At 45.2% G+C, this 20,061-nt stretch overlaps 2 protein-coding genes and 1 long non-coding RNA gene across 3 annotated transcripts; 1 reads left to right on the forward strand and 2 right to left on the reverse strand.

The window, feature by feature from the left end:
• Positions 1-519: 519 nt before the first annotated feature.
• Positions 520-2,688, reverse strand: LOC120650689 (zinc finger MYM-type protein 1-like). The gene is made up of 2 exons (XM_039927902.1): positions 2,522-2,688; positions 520-2,405 (listed from the first exon to the last, which is right to left on the reverse strand). Exon 2 carries the CDS (start codon positions 2,391-2,393, stop codon positions 1,506-1,508), a length of 888 nt encoding a protein of 295 aa, XP_039783836.1. The 5' UTR covers positions 2,394-2,405; positions 2,522-2,688; the 3' UTR covers positions 520-1,505.
• An 11,482-nt stretch (positions 2,689-14,170) lies between these two features.
• Positions 14,171-14,756, reverse strand: LOC120648576. The gene is made up of 3 exons (XR_005664999.1): positions 14,609-14,756; positions 14,363-14,515; positions 14,171-14,284 (listed from the first exon to the last, which is right to left on the reverse strand). It is a non-coding gene; the product is annotated as an uncharacterized LOC120648576 (long non-coding RNA).
• A 3,821-nt stretch (positions 14,757-18,577) lies between these two features.
• LOC120650690 (putative GEM-like protein 8) lies at positions 18,578-19,739 on the forward strand. Its single transcript, XM_039927903.1, has 4 exons — positions 18,578-18,782; positions 18,873-18,953; positions 19,052-19,326; positions 19,449-19,739. Exons 1-4 carry the CDS (start codon positions 18,671-18,673, stop codon positions 19,623-19,625), a joined length of 645 nt encoding a protein of 214 aa, XP_039783837.1. The 5' UTR covers positions 18,578-18,670; the 3' UTR covers positions 19,626-19,739.
• Positions 19,740-20,061: the final 322 nt, after the last annotated feature.

The raw sequence follows: 20,061 nt of genomic DNA on the forward strand, positions 1-20,061 counted from the left end.
CTCAATGAATGTGACAAGACAATCATCTAAAAGAGCATCACCCAACTTATTTCTTTTCTTAGTTTTGACTGAAGCCATTGCAGAAAATACCCTTTCAACACTTGCTGTTGCCACCGGTAGAAGCAATACCAATTTGAGAAGCAAGTAAACCATATCATACAATGTGTGTCTATTTGTTTGAACAAGCTTTACTGAGAGGTCAACAAGATTCACAAGTCCTTTGAAGCTATTATTTTGCCTCACATCATCAATATAATTGTCAAGTTGCAGTTCAAGTTTCATCAAATCATGGCCTTTGATGTCATTAGTGTAGAACTCAGCTAGTCTAAGTAACTTTTGTGCATCAAAAGAAGCAAATGAGTTGGAAGGATTGAAGGCCGACATACAAGAAAGCAACTCCATGTTTATCTCATCAAATCGATAGTCAAGCTCTTGACTTATTTGATCAATGACACAAATATATATTTCTCTTCTAAAATGTTCATCATTTGTTTGGTTCCGAGCATAACGAGCGATTTTCCATAAGGCACATAATTATCCTCCATAACTGGAATTTGGACACCATGTTTGTTGCAAAACCAAGTAACTCTTTCAAGAAACTGTTCCCAACCATTAGTCCTCAATTGCTGCATTCTATTCTTTGCCACATTAACAAGACTGATTGCATTAAGAATATCTTGCTCTCTTCTTTGCAAACACTCGGACAATTCATTTGTATATCCAAGAATAAGAAACATTAAGTGTGCAACAACAACAAACTCAAAGGACTCAAGTGCTCTAACCATAAAATGTATTTTTGTCCAATTAGCCTTATGTGAAGGATCATCTCCAAGATTGACAAGTACTTCATGAATTGAAGGATACATAGCAATGATGTTGCATATAGTTTTATAATAAGAACCCCATCTAGTATCACCAGGTCTAGATAGCCCCATCTCTTGATTTAATCCACTCCCAGATTCAAGTTCACCACAATCAAGTGCTTTTGTGATTTGCTCAAGTCTGGCATTTCGAAGCATTCCATGACGCTTACAAGAAACTCCAACAATATTAAGCAAGAGAGATACTTGATCGAAAAAGCCCTTACAATCAGTATTACCCTTGGCAACAGCAACAAGCACTAGTTGGAGTTGATGTGCAAAACAATGGATATAATAAGCAGAAGGTGACTCTTTCATTATCAATGCTTTCAACCCTTTAATACCACCTTTCATGTTGCTAGCCCCATCGTAGCCTTAACCACGAATTTGAGTTATAGTCAAGCCATTACGAACAAGTAAAGCTTCAATTGCTTCCTTAAGTGATAAAGAGCTAGTATCATCAACATGAACAACTCCAATAAAGTGCTCACATGGCCTTCCCAATTTATCCACAAAGCGCAAGCAAAGAGCTAGTTGTTCTTTATGTGATATGTCACTGGACTCATCAGCTAAAATTGCATAAGGCTCAACACCAAGTTCTTCAATTATTCTCTTTCTAGTTTCTATGGCACAACAATGAATAACCTACATTTGTATCTTTAAGCTGGTTAAGGAGCAGTTACCTGGAGCATTTTTCAGAACATACTTATTCACTTCTTCACTATTTGCTGCAAGAAATTTCAAAAGCTCAATGAAGTTCCCTCTGTTGCTAGACTCTTCACTCTCATCGTGTCCACGAAATGCCATTCCTTGATGCAATAGAAATTTAATGCATCTAAGTGTATAAGTCAACCTGATCTTATAAAGATGACGATCCTCATCACTCCACTTCTCAATCTGATTATCAATTGCTGCATTGGGATTAATAAAACCAATGTATTTCTCTTCAGCTAACTTGTGTACTTTAGAACCCATATGTTTCAGAAGTGATTTGTCTCCTATATTCCAATTTCTCCAGCCTTTCACAGTAAATGCAATTGTACCCTTGGCCTTGCAATTTGGGTTTTTGAACAAGTAGCAAAAGAAGCAAAATGCAGCATTTCCCTTGATACTATATTCAAGCCAATCATAGTTGTACAACCATACAGGACTGCATGAGCGATATCTATTTCCAATTTTCCTTTTTGGAAATTCATGGTTAATTGGCTTGAATGGCTTTTTCAGAACATATGCTCTTCTAATTGCATCTTGATCATTAATATCATAACTTGCAATTGGAAGGCGTTCACCTGGATCATGTGGAAGGCGATTGATATCATAGACCGGCAACGACGACGGAGTTGGTGGCTGTGGTTGCGGTTGTGGTGGCAAGATATTATCAACATCAATTGCTTCTGAAAGCACAGAAGATTGATCTTGATCTTCCTCTTCAATCACTTTTGTAGCTGGGGCTGGTGGTGGTGATGAAGCAACAGCAAGTTTCTTTGCTTCATGTTTTCTAAAAAGAGAAGCAATATCCCCATTCCTCTTCATAGTTCAATTGCTCTACAGAGTACAAACAAAGTATGAAAGTGCAATAATGTGATTCACCTACTGAACTAATAATATGTGGTCAAAATTATGTACCATGTAGAAAAAATAGAACAGAGATTTCAACAAACCTAATTGCTTTTGCAAGGGGCACTGGCCTCCAGGCAGGCAGGCAGCAGGGCTGCAGGGGCGCCGGACTGCAGCTGCAGGGCAGCCGGGGCCCGAGGGTGGCGAGGCGCCGACCTGCAGGGAGGGGCGGCAACATCCTGTCTGCAAGGAGGAGCAGCATCGCGCATAGAGGCGGCGAGGCACCATGGCCGGTGGTTAGGGTTAGGGCGAGGAATTTGGGAGGACAAATCGGAGAGGCATCGTCGGCAAGGGAACGCGAGGGGGAACATACCGGCAGCGGGGTGGCGCGTTGCACTGGAGCACCAAGGCGGCGAGGATGCCGAGAAGGGCGCCCGCCGACCGCCGGTGGTGCGCAGGGTCACCCAGCTCCCAGGCGCAGGGTCGGGCGGGGCGTTGGTGGCCTCTGGCCTGCCGTTGGTGCCTGGTGTCGATTGGTGGATTTGGACTGCAGGTGGAGCAACTGGTTGGGCTAGGCTTGCAAGGGATTGAAATTTTTTTTCTTGCTGGGCCAAAAATTTAGGTATGCCAAGGCATACCAGGCCCACCTATAGGGCCCGCCCCAGGTTTGGTTCAATGGGATGGCAACGAAGTGGAGGTGGTCCATGCAGATGACTCCAGTGAGGTTTCGCTCGCAGACATGAACGCCTGGGACGCGGAAGGACAAGAGCCGATCTCAGGGATTGCGCTGGAAGACTGTGATCGGATCGAAGCGACAAAAAACTGATTGAGGCTGGTCTTATCCACTGGCCTCATAGAATAAACACATCCTGGCACGCTACGGAATTCAGCAGGCTTAGAGAGGCCGGTCCTAGCGACCGGCCCCCAAAAGTAGATAATTCTAATTTGGAGTTGAAACTGTTACATTATGAACAAACAATAGCCTGCTCTGGCAGTTGGTTAGTTAATGAGCGTTCAGTTTCGAATGGTAATACAGAAACGGCCAGCCCATGCGGTCGGCCGAAAATTTTCTTTTGTTATCTCTCCGTATTCGCTGTCGACGTGGCAGATGATGACGAGTTGCCTGCGTCCGTAGTCGATTTTACAGGCGATGGCTAGTTGGGGTACGGGTTTACATCAACTGACGATTTGGATGAAGTTGATATCGGTCCTGGGGATAAGCCGCGACCAAAATTTATCAGCAAAAGGTTAGACCCGAGCTTGCGTGAGCCGATGATAGCACTGTTGAAAGAATACCGGGACTATTTCGCGTGGGATTATACTGAAATGCCCAGTCTAGATAGAAGCATCGTTGAACATCGGCTCCCGCTTAAGAAAGGATTTCGACTGTTTCAACAACGAGCACGACAGATGAAGGCCGAAATCCTAGAGGAGGTTAAGAAAGCGGTGCAAAAGATGTTGGACGCAGGGTTCATCAGGCTATGTCGGTATGCAGAATGGATCTCCAGTGTGGTCCCTGTACAAAAGAAGAATGGCCAATGGCGAGTCTGCGTGGATTTCAGAGACCTCAACAGAGCAATGCCAAAGGACGAGTATCCGATGCCCGGTGCGGAAACATTGATCAACACAGCTGCTGGTCACAAAATGCTGAGCTTTATGGATGGTAATGGCTGCTACAACCAGATCTTCATGGCCCCAGAGGATATAAGCAAGACCGCGTTCAGAGTACCAGGCGCGGTCGGCTTGTTCGAGTACTTGGTTATGACATTTGGATTGAAAAATGCCGGTGCAACATATCATCGCGCCATGAATTACATTTTTTATGATTTCATCGGAAAACTGGTAGAAATCTACATTGATGACGTCGCGGTCAAGTCTACATCGGCTGGGGGACATTTGGAAGATTTGCGTAAGGTCTTGGAGCGGACTCGGAGATTTGGGCTCAGAATGAACCCGAAGAAATGCGCCTTTGGTGTATCGGCCGGTCAGTTCTTAGGATTCCTGGTACATGAGCGAGGAATCGAGATCGGTTTAAAGAGTCAAGAAGCTGTAAGGACAATGAGGCCGCCTACTACGAAGAAGGAGTTGCAGAAGCTCATCGGCAAAATCAACTTTGTCAGACGATTCATCTCCAATCTGTCTGGACGTATCGAGCCATTCATGGGTCTCGTGAAAATCAAGTCCGGTGATGAATTTCACTGGGGGAGCAGAGCAGCAGCAAGCTTTCGACGAAATCAAGGAATACTTGTCGAAGCCTGCAGTTTTGGTTACTCCATAGCAAGACAGGACCTTCTATGTATACGTATCCGTAGGCGACACCTCCATCGTCTCGGTGCTGGTTCAGAAGCATGACGGACAGGAAAGGGTTGTGTTCTACCTCAGCAGGCGCATGTTGGACGCCGAGACCAGGCACCCTGAGATTGAAAAGCTTTGTCTCTGTTTATTCTTTACATGTACAAAGCTTCGTCATATTTTGCTCTCGGCGGAAACAATCGTTATTTGCAAATCGGATGTCATAAAGCATATGTTGTGGGCTCCTGTTCTGAAAGGCCGACTCGGAAAGTGGATGTTCGCGCTGTCAGAGTTCGATATCCGATATCAACTGGCAAAGGCAGTCAAGGGACAGGCACTGGCGGATCTCATTGCAGACAGGATCAGCACTGATGTGGCTGCACTTTTCATACGTCCATGGGCCATGTTTTTCAACGGATCGGCGTGTGATGATGGGTGCGGTGTAGGAATTCTTTTGGTATCGCCTCGAGGGGCGACTTATTCCTTTTCCATTAGGGTGACTACTCCATGCACCAATAATTTAGTAGAGTATGAGGCCGTTCGCAAAGGGATGAAATTACTCCTGGAAGCTGGTGCAGAAGCGATGGAAATATTTGGGGATTCAAAGCTGGTGATTTCTCAGCTCACAGAAGAATATAGATGTGAGAGCGATGCTCTTTTTCCGATATGGATGCAGTGCCGTGAGTTGATGTCACGATTCAGGTACATTAATTTCCACTGGATACGTAGGACTTTGAACAATGAAGCCAATGACATGGCACAGATGGATTCCGGATACAAGGAAACAGCCGATGGGGTCGATGTAGAGGTTCAGTTTCTAGAACCTGGAGATTGGAGAGCCGATATCTTCAATTATTTGAAGGATTCGGTTCGGGGGGCACCCAGAAGGATAAGACTCAAAGCTATGAAGTATGTTCTGATAGGGGACGATATGTTCTACAGGACTTTGGAAGGACTGCTACTTAAATGTCTGGGGCCTTCGGAGTTGAATCAGCTCTTGCATGAGGTTCATGAGGGAGCCTGCGGTACTCATCAATCAGCTCATAAGATGAAGTGGCTGATTAGGTGATCGGGATATTACTGGCCTACCATACTTGAGGACTGCTTTAAATATTACAAGGGATGTTAGGCATGTCAGAGATTCGGCAAGATTCAGATGGTGCTGGCATCAGTAATGAATCCTATCATTAAGCCATGGCCGTTCAGGGGTTGGGCCATGGATATGATTGGCCATATCAACCCGCCGTCCAGTAAAGGTCACCAATGGGTGTTGGCTGTCACGAATTATTTCACGAAATGGGTGGAGGCTGTACCCATGAGGTCGGTGGCATCAAAAGATGTGATCAGTTTCGTTAAAGAGCACATCATTCATAGGTTCGGGATTCCCCAGACTATTATGACCGATGGAGGATCGGTCTTTATATCGGAAGAATTTAGGAAGTTCGCCGATGACACGTGGTTCAAGCTGATCAGATCATCCCCATATTATGCCCAGGCTAATGGACAGGCTGAAGCATCCAACCAGAGCCTTATCAAGCTAATCAAAAGGAAGATCGTTCAATATCCTAGGCACTGGCATGAGGTGTTGTCAGAGGCTTTGTGGGCATATCGTATTTCGTGTCACGGATCCATCAAGACATCACCATACCATCTGGTCTATGGTCAATACGCTGTGTTGCCATGGGAGATCACAGCTGGATCGAGGCGTGTTGAGTTCCAGAATGATCTGTCGGCTGAGGAGTATGCAGCCTTGATGAGCGACAATGTGGAGAATCTCACAGAGCTAAGACTTTGGTCACTTGAGAAGATCAAGGAAAACAAGGCTAAAGTCGCTCGTGCATACAACAAAAAGGTCAAGCCAAAAAATTTCCTGGTTGGAGACCTTGTTTGGGAGGCAGTGCTACCATTGGGAACTAAAGATAGGAAGTATGGTAAGTGGTCTCCAACTTGGCATGGGTCGTACAAGGTTGATTGAGTCTTGCCTGGAAATGCGTACATGCTTGAAGAATTATACGGTGTCAAGTTTCCTGTAGCCGTCAATGGCCAACACCTCAAGAAATATTTCCCGAGCATGTGGGAAGGCGAATAACAAGAGCCGATGAAATCCATCTGGCTGTATTATAAAAGGCCAACACGTTGAGTTGGCCAGTAAAAAGAAAGGGTGAGAGAGGCCAACACGTTGAGTTGGCCAGTAAAAAAAAGGTGAGAGAGGCCAACACGTTGAGTTGGCTAGTAAAAAATATATATGAGAAGCAAGGCAGCCGATGTGTAACCATCGACTTAAGATGTTTTTGATAGGTACGAGTTTCAGATTTAACAAGCAACATTAAATGTTCTCTGAATTGTTCTACTAGTTCGGGAACCCTTCTATGGCATGGATGGCTTCTACGCGTATGGCGTCGGCTCTTGCTATGATCGCTTCGTCGTCCTTGTCATCGCCCGTTACTATCTGTTGACTCAAGGTGCTTATCTTTGCGAACTCTGCCCGTATTTGCTTGGTTATTTCTTGGGCTTCTTGCTTGGAGTTTGCAATCGAGGCTTTCTCCTCGTGGATCAGTCTCTAGGTGGTGCGGACCTTTTCTTCGAGTTCCACCAGTTCTTTCTCCAGGAGATTGAGTTGCCTTGTACTCACAGAGATATCGGCTTTGGCATCCAGAGTTGCTTTCTTCTGGTTGAGCATATTGCACCTTTGAGCGATGTCGGCTTTCAGAGGAATTTGAGAATGACGTAGTTTTATTCTCTGTTGTGCTGCTTTCACCTCTGCCTGAAAGAAGGGAAGATGGCCGGCTGGCCAGAGCTTGACCTGAAGTGACTCTGGGAGTTGGAATTCAATCTGCTCGAGGATTTTCTTTATTTCGCTAGAATCGTCAACCAGGGTACTAATTGGAGCAGATAGCAGACCTTTGATATGTTGAAGCTGATCCGTGAGGTCAATCGGCTGCCGTGGTGATGGTACTTTCGCTCCAGGGGCGATCAGTCCCATTGATGCTGGGTCAAAGGAGAGCAAAGCTGAAATATTGAAGCCCTGTGGAGATAGTGGAGTTAGTTTTGGGAACAAGGTGCATCAATGGGATTATCGGCTGATTTAGAGTCGGCTCATGTAGTGTTACCTGTTCTGAGGAAGAAGCGATGGTCGGTCCGGGTGTGATCGGCTCAGTTGGGTTTGAGGCAACAACAGGGGCATCGGCTATGTCAACCTGTTCGTCACGCACCTCCATCGGAGCATCGGGAGTTCCGAGTTGAGCTTCCATCAGTACATCAGCTGTTGCAACTCCTTCGCTGTGAATTTCTGCTGGGACGATGGTTGATTCTTGCTGTTCTTGGACTTCAGTTGTTCCAGTGTCGGCTTCATGAATGGTGGTTCCCTATTGTGCTAGGCTTCCAGTACTGAGGGTGTCTCCAGCTGCGTCCGGAAAATAGAATTACAGTCAACCAGAATATATATGCGTAAGGAAGAAGTTTCGGAGAGATGAATTACCTAGTTGGTGTTGGATTCTGATAGATTCGGGGAAGGTTGTACTATTTTCTTGATGACTCGTCTTGTGATGATCTTCCTTTTCTTAGTCGGGACTCGGGGGCAGCACTTCCAGAGGTTTGTCTCCGCTTAGAAGCTGACTGGGGTGAGTCTGGCTGATCAGTCATTATTACTTTCTTCATTGGCGGTGATTCCTTGCAAAAAAGAACATCAGGGGCGGTTGGAAGGAAGTAGAATGTCTCCCCGTCACTGGTCATGGGTTCTGGATCATCTTGTTGCTGTAAGCAAGGTGAGCAAGGTTAGCCAAGTAAAGTGGTAGAGGACTTAGGAAAAATAGGTGCACGGATTCAGTACCTCTTCCTCGGGGATTGCGTATTCAGGATCAATTTGCTGTTGTAGAGGGCCTAAAGCTCTTCTGAATACATGAGTTTTCCACATTCCCCACCATATGTTAAAGTCGATTGACGAGGGAGTAAAGGACAGATCGGCTGGTATTGGAATGTGGAGGTTGTCAAACATGCTGTAGCATCTTGAGCTGGTAAGACCATCGGGTAAATCGGCTCTACTCTCCACCATGTGGCGAATATGGAAGTGGGGAGGGACTTGTCCTAAGCCAAATTGCCGAGCTGCTACGACTGGTTGATAGGTTTCATAACCTGGTTTGATGATTCTGTTGGAAGTACTTATGCCAATAGGGAGGAAGCCAGGTCGGATCATCAGGGAATATAGATGCCGAGTGTTGTCATCATCGGCAAAGCTATCCAGCCTGAAGGTAGTTGGGTTCTCAAAGGCTTCAGATTCAGTGAATGGAAAGTAAAGGGGATTGTCTAGACCTTTGTAAAAAACTTTAAACCAGTTTGCTGCATCTGTCGAGTTCAGTTTACTGCCAGGGAGGCTGAATAGGGCTTGGCCATAGCTAGTGCATCTAATTGGCTTGTCATTCTCATCGGGGAAGGAATTCTTGGCTAGGCTTTGAAAGTTTGGAATCTGATGCTGGAAGTAGAGTTGTGCCCATAACTGAATAAACCACCAAGGGCCTCCAGTTCTGAGTTTCCTTTGGCTGAGCAAACTAGTTTTCATCAGATGAAGACATCTGTATGTTTCTCCGAGAAAAAGTTTGCCTAGTCTGGCGCGGTTGCCATGGGCCAGATGGTAGGTCAAAGGAAGGTAATTCTTAGTTGGAGCTAAGGAAGGACCATAGAAAATAAAATGTTCTAACCAAAGATTTAAAAAGGCTGTGTGTTCCTTTTTAGTTACTGGACCTTTTGTTTTCATGTGCTGGTTCATGTAAGTATTTCAGTTTGTGCAGTCTGCCTTGGATGAAAGTTTGAAGGCGACTTCTACCATTCTATGGGCTGCAGGATCAGGGGATCTAATGTCTAGGCCAGTAATCATGGTAACATCTAGCAGAGTAGGGGTCATGGGTCCATGACCAAAGAGGAAACAGTTCAGAGCGTCAGACCAGAAATAGCCGATGGTTTTCAGAAGGTTTTCATATTTATCAATGGGGGATAATGATAAACTGAGGGCATCAGCTATGTTCAATTCTTGCCACAAGGGCATATAGGTTCTTGCTACTCTGCTATACCATGCAATCCAGCTCTCGGGTGGATTAGGCCAGGCTCTTAAGCAGTCGGCCCAAGAGTTTAAATTAATGTCTTGACTTATGAAAGAGATTCTATTTGCTTCACAGGAGATTAGATCTATGGGATTTTCATAAGCTCGTGGGCCAAGACAAAGGGATTTGGGATTGGAAGGATGCGGCAAAAGGATGTCTGACACCTGGAGTTCAGAAATTCAGAAATTTATATATGGTGTCATATTTCTGAGTTTAATTCGTTCGGAGGATTAATGAGCTGAAGAAAGTTGAAAGGACATGCTGAATATTACCTTCAGGCCGAGCATTGCCGTATCGATGATTGGAGATCTCATTGTTTGAGCTTCAGAGTCCGCCATGGTTCAGATCTGCTAACTTAGGGTTTGGTTGTTTTGCGGGCTCTGGTTCAAGTTTTGGATACTGTGAGTTTTCGCTCGAACTTATGGAGTGGGATTCTCGAATTGTGCTCGAATTTGGAATATCTATTTCGAGTTGGATTCAGAGTGGAGGTGATGTTCTGTTTTTATGCTGGTTGCTTCCAATTTTTGAATTTCGTCGGCTCTTGGTTATTGGTAAAGCTCGATGCAGTGCCATCGGCTTTTGGAGGGTTGTCCGAGCAAGCAATTAAGTGATAAGAAACTTTATTCATTAAAGATAAAGTTTTTACAAGAGGAAGAGCCGATTTGACAAAGGGGTGAATCCTTCGGCTCAATCTACGCTACAGTGCTACTCCTACAGTACTACCTACATCTACCACCTGTAGGTACCTAGGTGCCTACGGCGCTTGGGGCTTCACGCCGGCACGTTTCCGCCGTCGCTGTCATCGCCGTCGTCGTCACTGCCGTCGCTCTTGTCGGCGCTGCTGCCGTTCCTGGCCTCGTCGTCGCTGCTCCAGCGTCGCCGCCGTTGCTTTCCTCTTTGCTGTCCTCCTTGGAGAAGCCGAGGACTCGGAAGGCACTTCCGGTCATCGGGTCGTCTTCGTCAGAGGAGGAGTCGATTTCCTCTTCCAAGGAGGAATCGACTCCGTCCTAGGAGAAGTGGTCGTCGCTGCTCTCCTCCAGCTCTTCCTGGAGCAGGAGCCGGAGGTCCTCGCCGTTGGTCTTGGGTTCGTCGTCTTCAGAGACGACCCCGAAGTCGAACTCCTCTGCATCCCAATGCAGAGGAGCGAGCGCCTCGTGCGTCGCTGTCGGGTCGTATTCCGGCGTCGGCTCTCGGCTCTCGGAGATGGGGTCGAGGGAGGAGACGGAGGAACTTGAGGAAGAGGGGGAGAAAGGGGAGCTGATGGAGTTGGAGCCAGAGGAGGAGGTCGCCATGGCTACAGGAGGTTTGGGTTCTCTACGCTTTTTGGCTGAGGGAGGAAGATGAGTTTGTGGTGAAAGGAGTCGATTCAGGGTGAGATTAAATAGGAAAAAATAGAAGATGGATCGGCACTTTCACATTCTGCGAGGAGCCGGCTGCGGAGATGTTGCGTCTTCCATGGTGGTTGTAGTGCGTTTTAATGAGCATCAACAGAAAGATGAAGCGACGAAATGGTTTTGGAACTATCATTGCCAAAACCAGAGGGCATGTGTTATCGCCATAAATTAACAGGGTTAATTAATGGGCCGCGAGCAAGTTGGGCTTAAAGCAGGAATTAAAGAAGGCTTGTGAATCGGCTCCTGCGTGAGTGTTTGGGCCATGTGGGCCATGTATCTTTAGATTGGGAAATTTGTCTACAGGACACTCTCAAAACGTGATTTTGTGCGCTGCACACTCCGCTCTTTGAATTAGTCTGCAGCACACCTTGAATTTGTATTTTTGTGTGCTGCACATTGCCGCCCTTAAACAATTCTTTTTCAATCTATGAGTGAGAGAAGGCCAAGTAAAAGGACCAAAATACCCCCCATGACGGAGCGCATCCGCCCCCCCCCCCCCCCCCCGCCTCACGACGGCGGCGCCCTGCGGCGAGCGCGTCCGCCACCCCTCCGTCCGCACCCGCTTCGGCAGCGCCCGCAGGCCCATTCGTCGACCCAGCGCGCGTCCGCCCCCCTACCCCGGACCCGTGATGGCGGCGCCCCGCCGCGAGCTCATCTGTGCCGCCCCTCCATCCACATCCCCAACAGCAACGCCCCACCGCGGGCGCGTCCGTAGCCCCCCAACGCACGTCCACTGGCCCCCAGCACGGGTCTGCCGTCCCTCGTGCGCATCTGGCCTGCGACCGCGCCGTTCCGCCGCCGCCCGAGCATGCGCCCATCGCGCGCGCGCCGTCCGCCGACCCAGCGTGTTCGTGTCGTGGCACGCACTGATGGGCGCCGGTGCAGTGGCGGGGTGGGAGCACGAAGCCGCGCTGGGCTCGATCGTGCTGTTGCGGCCGTCGTCGCTCGCGGCCACCGTCAGAGGTGGAGCTGCTTTTGAGGCCGCCCTGATGGAGCAGCTGGCGAGCAGGCTCGGCGTCCACGTCCTGCTACAGCACGCCCGTGGGCTCCCCGTCCAAGCCAGCGGCACCGCCGTTCGGGGCTCCTCTGCTCGGCGCGGACTCGGAGCGTGCAGCGCGGCTCTCGTGCCTCGCGGCCTCCGGCGGGCAGAGGGGCCACGGCCTCGCAGGTGAACGGTCGGAGGCTCTGAACGATGGTGGCGTGGTCGCGGACCGGCCGGAGGCTCCGCGCGACAGCGGCGATGTCATGGCCTCCTTGCGGGCGAATAAGCGGAGGCTCTGCGCGGCGGGTCGGCACGGCAGTGGGCGCGGACGCGCGTAGTGTCGCGGACGGGCGGCGGAGTCGCGGACGCGCGTGGCGGGCGCATCAAGGGCGGCAGCCTCGCAGACATGAACGGGGCACACAGGCTCCGTGCGAAGGCCAGCGCCGTCGCGGACATGCGCGGGAGTGCGCGCGAGCTCGGCGTGATGGCCTGCGGCATCCCGGATGCGCGCGCAGCCGAGCAGGTGAAGGGCGGCGGCGGCCGTCGCAGCTCACAGGCTCCTCCACCCCATGCGAATGGATAAGGTCGCAGCAGAACCAAATGAGGCAATGAAGCAAGGGGCATTTTAGTCTTTTTAGGTCATGTCCTCTCAACTTTCAGATTGTAAAAGAGTTGTTTAATGAAGCCAATGTGCCACGCACAAAATTTACCACTCACAGTGTTCTGCAGACTAAATCAAGGAGTGGAGTGTGCAGCACACAAATTAACATTTTGAGAGTGTCTTGTAGACAAAAAAACCCCTTTAGATTTAGTTCAGTTTGGGTTAGAGATAGAGTCCGATTTGGACACGTTGGTTTAGATTGTTTTCCAAGTCTCCACACTATAAATATGTACCCTATGATATTCGTAAAGAGAGAGAACGACATCACGTCTCGCAACAACAATTCTCGGCACACCACCACCCCTAATCCTAGGGTTTCATCCAAGTAAGCGCCACGCTGCCCTGATCACTTCTTGTGATCAGGGCAGCATTGTTCTTGCTTTTACCTTGGTATTACTCGTACTGAAGCATTTTTGATGGCGAGTAGTGCTAGTTATCCTGATGTTCGTAGCATGACCTTTAGTAGATCTATCATGTTCTTGTTGTCTATCATCTACGAATATCATGTTATCTCTGCGTGACCATGTATTAATCTTACGCTAATTCTCATTGCATAGGAATTAGTCGCGTAGAGACAACACCCTGCTTCTTTTTTATCTAGTAGATCTAATCTGTTATGGTCTGTTCTTATACTTAAGAATCGGCTTAATAGCTGCTAGGTTAGGCCTTGCAAACGGGTTGGATGATCCGGCGACGTATTAGATGTTTTGCTTTGATCTTAATAGGGATTGGTCCGGGAATCGGCTTTCGCTTATTCTTAGGCCTCTTTTCTGGTTAAGGTTTGGTTATCTATTACGCTCGTTAGGCCTAATTACGTGTAGGATGTTCCGATCTAGCAGTGAAGCTTTTACCGTCGTGGATTGGATTAACTAGATCTAATTGAAACAGTTTTTGCAGTTATTTGCTTTATCTATTAACATCCAGATATGCAGATCCGATCTGACACCGGGACTCGATCGGCTCTTTAAAGCCGATGCAAGAGTCGTCCCGGGGAGCCGACCACGGCTCGGACTAAAGTTTACACGTGTTTGTGCATGCAGGCAAATCGTCGAAAGCACGTTCGCACCTTCCTGATCGGGTATAGGTCAGGTGGCACTTCCTGCATCTCCGGAAGCGTCGGCGTATGCCAGAATCTAGGCCGTTGACCGAGGGACCGGTGCTAGACAGCGCCCCGGCAGGCTTCCGGCTCTTCGTGTTGCCTGTTGCTACTCGCCGGTGGGTTTTGACCGACAACAAATTTAAACCAAAAAAGAAAAAAGAAGGAAACAAAGCTATTTTGAGAATCGAAAACTTGATAACAGAATTGTGACTTGACATCATAGACTTTGCAAGCTAAAACATAAAAAGCAACTCACCTCTTGTTCAAGCTTAAACAAATGACGATTGAAATGTTGTTGTAGCCTCTCATTGGCATAATTGATGCAGAACTGTTCAAAACTGTTCTTCTGCAAACGTGGTCATGTCATGAGTAACCATTTACAAGTTAATATATGATGATTTTAGGTCAAAAGGAAGTACATTACATCAAATGATTCAAAGCCGTAGATATCAAGAATACTGATTGATCGCCCAGTTCGACGCTTGCCAACTGAGAGAGATTTATTAATTTGTTCTACAAGCCACTCAAACAAACTGGCATAGACTGATTTGGCCAGTGCGTCTCTTGCATCAGTAGCCTGAATAAAAGGGGTGGATGCATCAGATATGCAAATTCATTAGTACTTTCAATAACTTGGTTGTTACCTTGCCATTAGTTGAGAAAAACCAACCTGGGCAAGCGTAAGTTTCTGGACAATGTTTTCATTATTGACTTTCATGTGGCGCTTTGACAAAGCCAAATTAAGATCTTCAATACTGCAGCCAAGAAGCTCTGCAACTGTTTTGGAAGCTGCAATTGAAGGACACCTTTTTAATAAAATACAGTACCAACGTGTAGTGATACAAATTACTAGTTTGTGTTCGAAATTTTAAAACAGCATCAAGCAGATTCCTTGAAACCAAGAGGTAAGTTTTTATGCACATGCCTTCTGTCAGAATGTCACGGGAAAGCTTATACTGTCAAAGATAAGACAATCCTGATCATTTGTCAACAGTTCCATGTTGAGGCTAGACCAGGCAAAACATATGGACTCTAACAGTCTATCGTCACCAAACCTATGGCTACCATTTTTTCCCTAGTAAATAATCTCTGTCTTCTTCATAACAGACTAATAAATAATACTCCGACCATGGGAGAACGCATGGCCCTGGAGGCTTTGCCTTAAAAAAGGCGGTACCAAACCCTTTTTTTTCTCGAACCACGCGGTATCAAAAGATATTCATATTTGATTAATTTTATAGAACACTGGTTTAAACGGATTTTAAAATGAATTTACCATTTAGGAGAAAAACACATTTTAAGTTCAAAATCCAATAGCCGCCTACCCCAACCAGAGTGTGACACGTGTCTAGCTGATTTTCTCCACCACACCCTCTCTCCGGCCTGTAAGCTGCTGCGCTTCCGCATAGCTTAGGCTTTTGAATTCAACATTGGTAAATACTTTCATGAATCTCAAATATTAGAATATGTGTAAGCGTTTTTTTTTCCTGAAGATGAATAGAATTTCTGAGTTCAAACCCATATGCGTACCTTTTTCTTGGGGCATTCATTTTAATTTTTCTAGTTACAATGTTCACTCTGATGGCCCCCAACACGTTGCAAGTTGTATGTTGGGCTTGTCTACACTCAGCACGTTGGCCCATGACTCGCTGCAAGTTGAGCAGCCCGGTTTCATCTTCTGGTGATGTGTGTGAAATTTATCACCTTAAGGCATTATTAGGTTGTATGGAATTTATTTGGGGCCAAGAATAATAGGTATAAATAGGTGATTCCCCACGCGTTGCTGCGGGATTTGAGCAAATTTTTTGATAAACTAATACTAAAACATATAAAAAATTAGATAAAATACAATGGATAGCATGTAGTATTATATTGATCAAGATTTAAAATTATTATATATCTTCCAGAATAAAATTACTTATGCACCTTCCAATGTGTAAGATCCGTGCAAATTTTTTCCACAGTACAATTTAAGCACATGTTCCCACCTGAGCGATAGAGAGAGCGCAGCATCTGGTCCCCACGTGAGCGACAGAGAGAGCGCAGAGTTGGTGTGTCGAAGAAGCTAGCTCCGTTTAAACTACAGTGTTGTTAAAAATTAATCCAACATAATGATATCCGATATAAATAAATTTTTATTATGCTTTAAAAATTAACATTTGAGATCAACAAGTTCAACATGTTAATATGTTGCTTTCAACATTTTATATGAAAATGTTGAACTAGGTTATATGAAATGTTGAATTAGATTATAAAAAATGTTCATTAATCATTTCAAATTGTTGAAAGGCGCTCATATATACACTTGATGAATTAATGGAAGTTTCGAAGAAAGGCGTCAGAAAGAAGGACGAACCAGAAAGGGAGAACAAGAATGGCTACTCTAGCTTCTCTGTCCACTTGATTGTTTCTCGCCGACGGTGTTGCTTCCGTGGTAAATTCTGCTTAATGCACGGAACAAATTGTGGACTATGGGCCGGTTGTGGGCTGCTATTGAATTAAAGATAAGAAGCTTAACTACCTACCGGAAGGCAGATAGGACATAGGAGCCCCCACCGCGGGTGGGGTGGGGGTGATAGAAAATGAATTTTTTTCTTGATAAATAGAATCTCAGGACAGTGGAGCCTAATTCTATTTTCTACTCCATCCTTCCTTAAATGTAAAACATTTTATTTTGTCACAAGTCAAAGTAGTTTAAGTTTGATCAAATTTATAAAGAAAAATATTAACATCTAACACATCACATAAGTAAATTATGAAAATATATTTTATAACAAATCTAATTATTCTCATCTGACATTTAAAATATTATTACTCTTTTCTATAAACTTGGTCAAATTTAGAACAGTTTGACTTAAAAAATCCAAAATGTCTTATATTTTAGGACCGAGTGAGTATATGGCATCGGTTGCTGACAATTTAATACACATATTCTCACCCTATAACAATTTTTTTGCGAGACTATAACAAATTATTTGACACATGAGCGAACAGAATGCAAATCAATATTAATGTACAATGGACTTGCCACTCGTCATTAGGACAAGAGTGGCGAATAAAGTGGAGATACACTATCTCTACCATAATCTCATTATTCACCAATCAACAGTATTAACTCAATCATATAATCTCATTATTCAACAATCATGAGAATATTAAATCAAACATGCAATCTCATTATTCACCAATAGGGACAATATTTAAATCAAACATGGGATCTCGCAAGCTAAGACTGCTAACACCGATGGCCTTTTCTGAGCAAGATGGCTTTTTCCTGACGGGGTTCTGCATAGGTTCCACGTATGTCAGGTCAACACCTGGCATGGAAAACGGGCTGGAGACCAAGATTACGATATCATTAAACTAGGTCAGGATTAGCGGAAAGCGAGCGGTTTTACACATCAGATTAGTCCCACCCCGCACCCATTCACGAGTCCGAGCCCATCACCTGGTGGGTCACCATGTTCCTGAACCATGCATGAATCTGGCAGGGAAACAGGTTTCTGAAGTTTTGTTTTAAGATTCTGAATTCTGAATTATTCTAGTTCTGGCTCACAGGTACAACTGAAACGCACAGAGCCGATTGGGAGCCCCAACTAAGCCGAAAGGCTCAGCAATCAGCATAATGAGGATTCTTTTGTTCTGCTCTGATCAGCAGTGCAGTATTAAGGTATGCTAGTTAAACTACTGGAAACAACTCCAAGATTTAAATAGAGAAACCGACTAGCTAATCAAGGAGGCAAGGCGCAAGCATGGCGTTGTTGCCGTTATGAAGCAGCCAAAAATGCCAGGTAGTCAACTTCTCATGCCATGGACGAACAAGGATACACAGAGATGAAAAAAAAAGGATGATTAGCGTATTAGTAGGACTGAAGATCTGAAAGCATTTGCATTTCATTCTGAACCTAATTGCACGAACACGTAATGGCGAGAACAAAGCAGAGAGCACTTTTTATTTCTGTTACTCGTCTATTCCAAATTTAGCATCAGATTCATCGCAACCACATCTTCTCCAGACAGGTGCCAAAAATCTTGTCATGTGTGCACATTTTCTAGATTGCTCTGTGATTCCTGGCAACATTATCCACAAAAACGTGACTCAAATATGCGTGGAAGGCAGACATCACTCATGTGCCTGAAGCAAATGCATACCGGTAGTTTGGTCTGAAGTTTGAACAAACCACCACGTGTCTGTTTTACTTTCCTCTCCACCCTCCACGAAACCGTTCCCCACAATGGGAAGAGTAAAAGAATCAGTTCTGCACTACGTGTCATAAACTATTTAGGGATCATCATTATAAATAACAAACCCTACATGCTCTCCCATCAGCACCTTTTAAAGCTAGCCATAAGCATGTCATCAAGACATCAACTACCTCAACAACAACTTGTACAAATTAAATTAAAGCGACATAGGAAGTGCAGTAGGAAGGCAAAGCATCGGTAGCTCCTCATTAGCTGGGTGAAAGCTCCAAGTGTTCTGCTCGTGCCCATTCCTTTAGTCAAGAAAGCAGGCCTTGCCTTTGTTCCTGATGAGGCGATGGTGAGTATGCAGCACAATGTGCTGATTCGGTTACACCACATTGTTCCCTGGAATAAAGTTGACTTTTTGGTAGCTTCGCCTTATAAAAGCCCCATACGTGGTTCAGACTCCGAACACTAGCAGGCATCGAGTTCTCACAGGCAGGCAAAGAGAAACACCCAGCACCCAAGCAGAACTGCACTCCAAACAATGGAGAGTTTTGCCCAGGAGCATGTCATCGGAATTCCATTGGCTTCGTTTGCATATGCCCAAGAGGAAGCGCAAGGAAAACCTTCCTGTTCTGCCTTGATTCATAAGAAGAGTAAGAATCTCACAGCCTGCTTCCTCAGTTCTCCCTTTGCAACTTTACTTTGTAAATCAAAACTGATTTTTCATCCCTTCTATGATACAGATAAGAAGAGTTCCTTCATTTATCGGATGAGCAAATTGAGCCAGAAAACAGATAGCTACATGCAAGGGTTCAAAGAACACTGTAAGAATCCAACCATTCTCCTTTTTAAAAAAGATGAAAGTTGTGTTATGTTAAATATTTAAAAGTTCTCATCACTGATAAATCTTTTTTCTTTGCAGTAACCCTGGGACCAAAATTTTCAGAAACTATCAAAGGGAAAGTAAGCTTTGGAGCAAAGGTTCTACAAGCTGGCAGCATTGATAAAGTCTTCAGGGAATACTTTGTAGTCGAGAAAGATGAGAAATTATTGAAGGCTTTCCAGTGTTATCTTTCAACCACAGCTGGTCCAATAGCTGGAATGCTTTTCATCTCAACTGAGAAGATAACATTCCATAGTGATAGGCCTCTGAGTTTAGCGTGTTCCAAAGGAGGCAAGACAAGGGTACCCTACAAGGTAATTAAAGCAAATTCTTCATCGCAATAGAGTAGCTGGAATTTATCAGGCATAAAATGAAGTTCAAAGATATTTGCTTGTACACGTGAAGTTAAAGCTAATGAAATTTCTATTTTCTGCAGGTGTTGATCCCCACAAAAAGGATAAAGAGTGCTTCAGTCAGAGAAAATATGTACAATCCTGACGAGAAGTATATTGATGTAGTTACTGTTGATGGCTTTGATTTTTGGTTTATGGGTTTTATTAGCTACGAGAAGTCCTTCAGATATCTTCAGAATGTAATTTCGGAGTTGAGATGATACACGTAGTTCTAGTCTGAAACATACTGCATACCATGCTGATATGGTATATGTATATGTACATTAAACACATACAATTGATAAATCAAATTTAATTGGAAACAAATTTTTCCAGTGATGTTCTTGAAGGATATTTCATTTTCAAATACATATTTTTTATGAGAAAACCAGGGGAGGACCATACTAAACATATTTATTCATATAAACTCTAAAATAAGGTTGTTTACATACAGAAGTTTACAGGACCAAACAACCGATTCAAATACATTGATTGTTCCCCAAGCTGGAGTACAGTAGGGGGCAGAGGGAATTTTCGGTGGAGCGGTGAAATGCATTGAGATCGGAAAGAACACCAACGGCGAAAGCACTCTGCTGGGCCGACACTGACACCGAGAGACGAAAGCTAGAAGAGCAAATGTGATTAGAGACCCCAGTA

Source organism: Panicum virgatum, chromosome 9K (assembly GCF_016808335.1).
Source record: "Panicum virgatum strain AP13 chromosome 9K, P.virgatum_v5, whole genome shotgun sequence".
NCBI lineage: Eukaryota > Viridiplantae > Streptophyta > Magnoliopsida > Poales > Poaceae > Panicum > Panicum virgatum.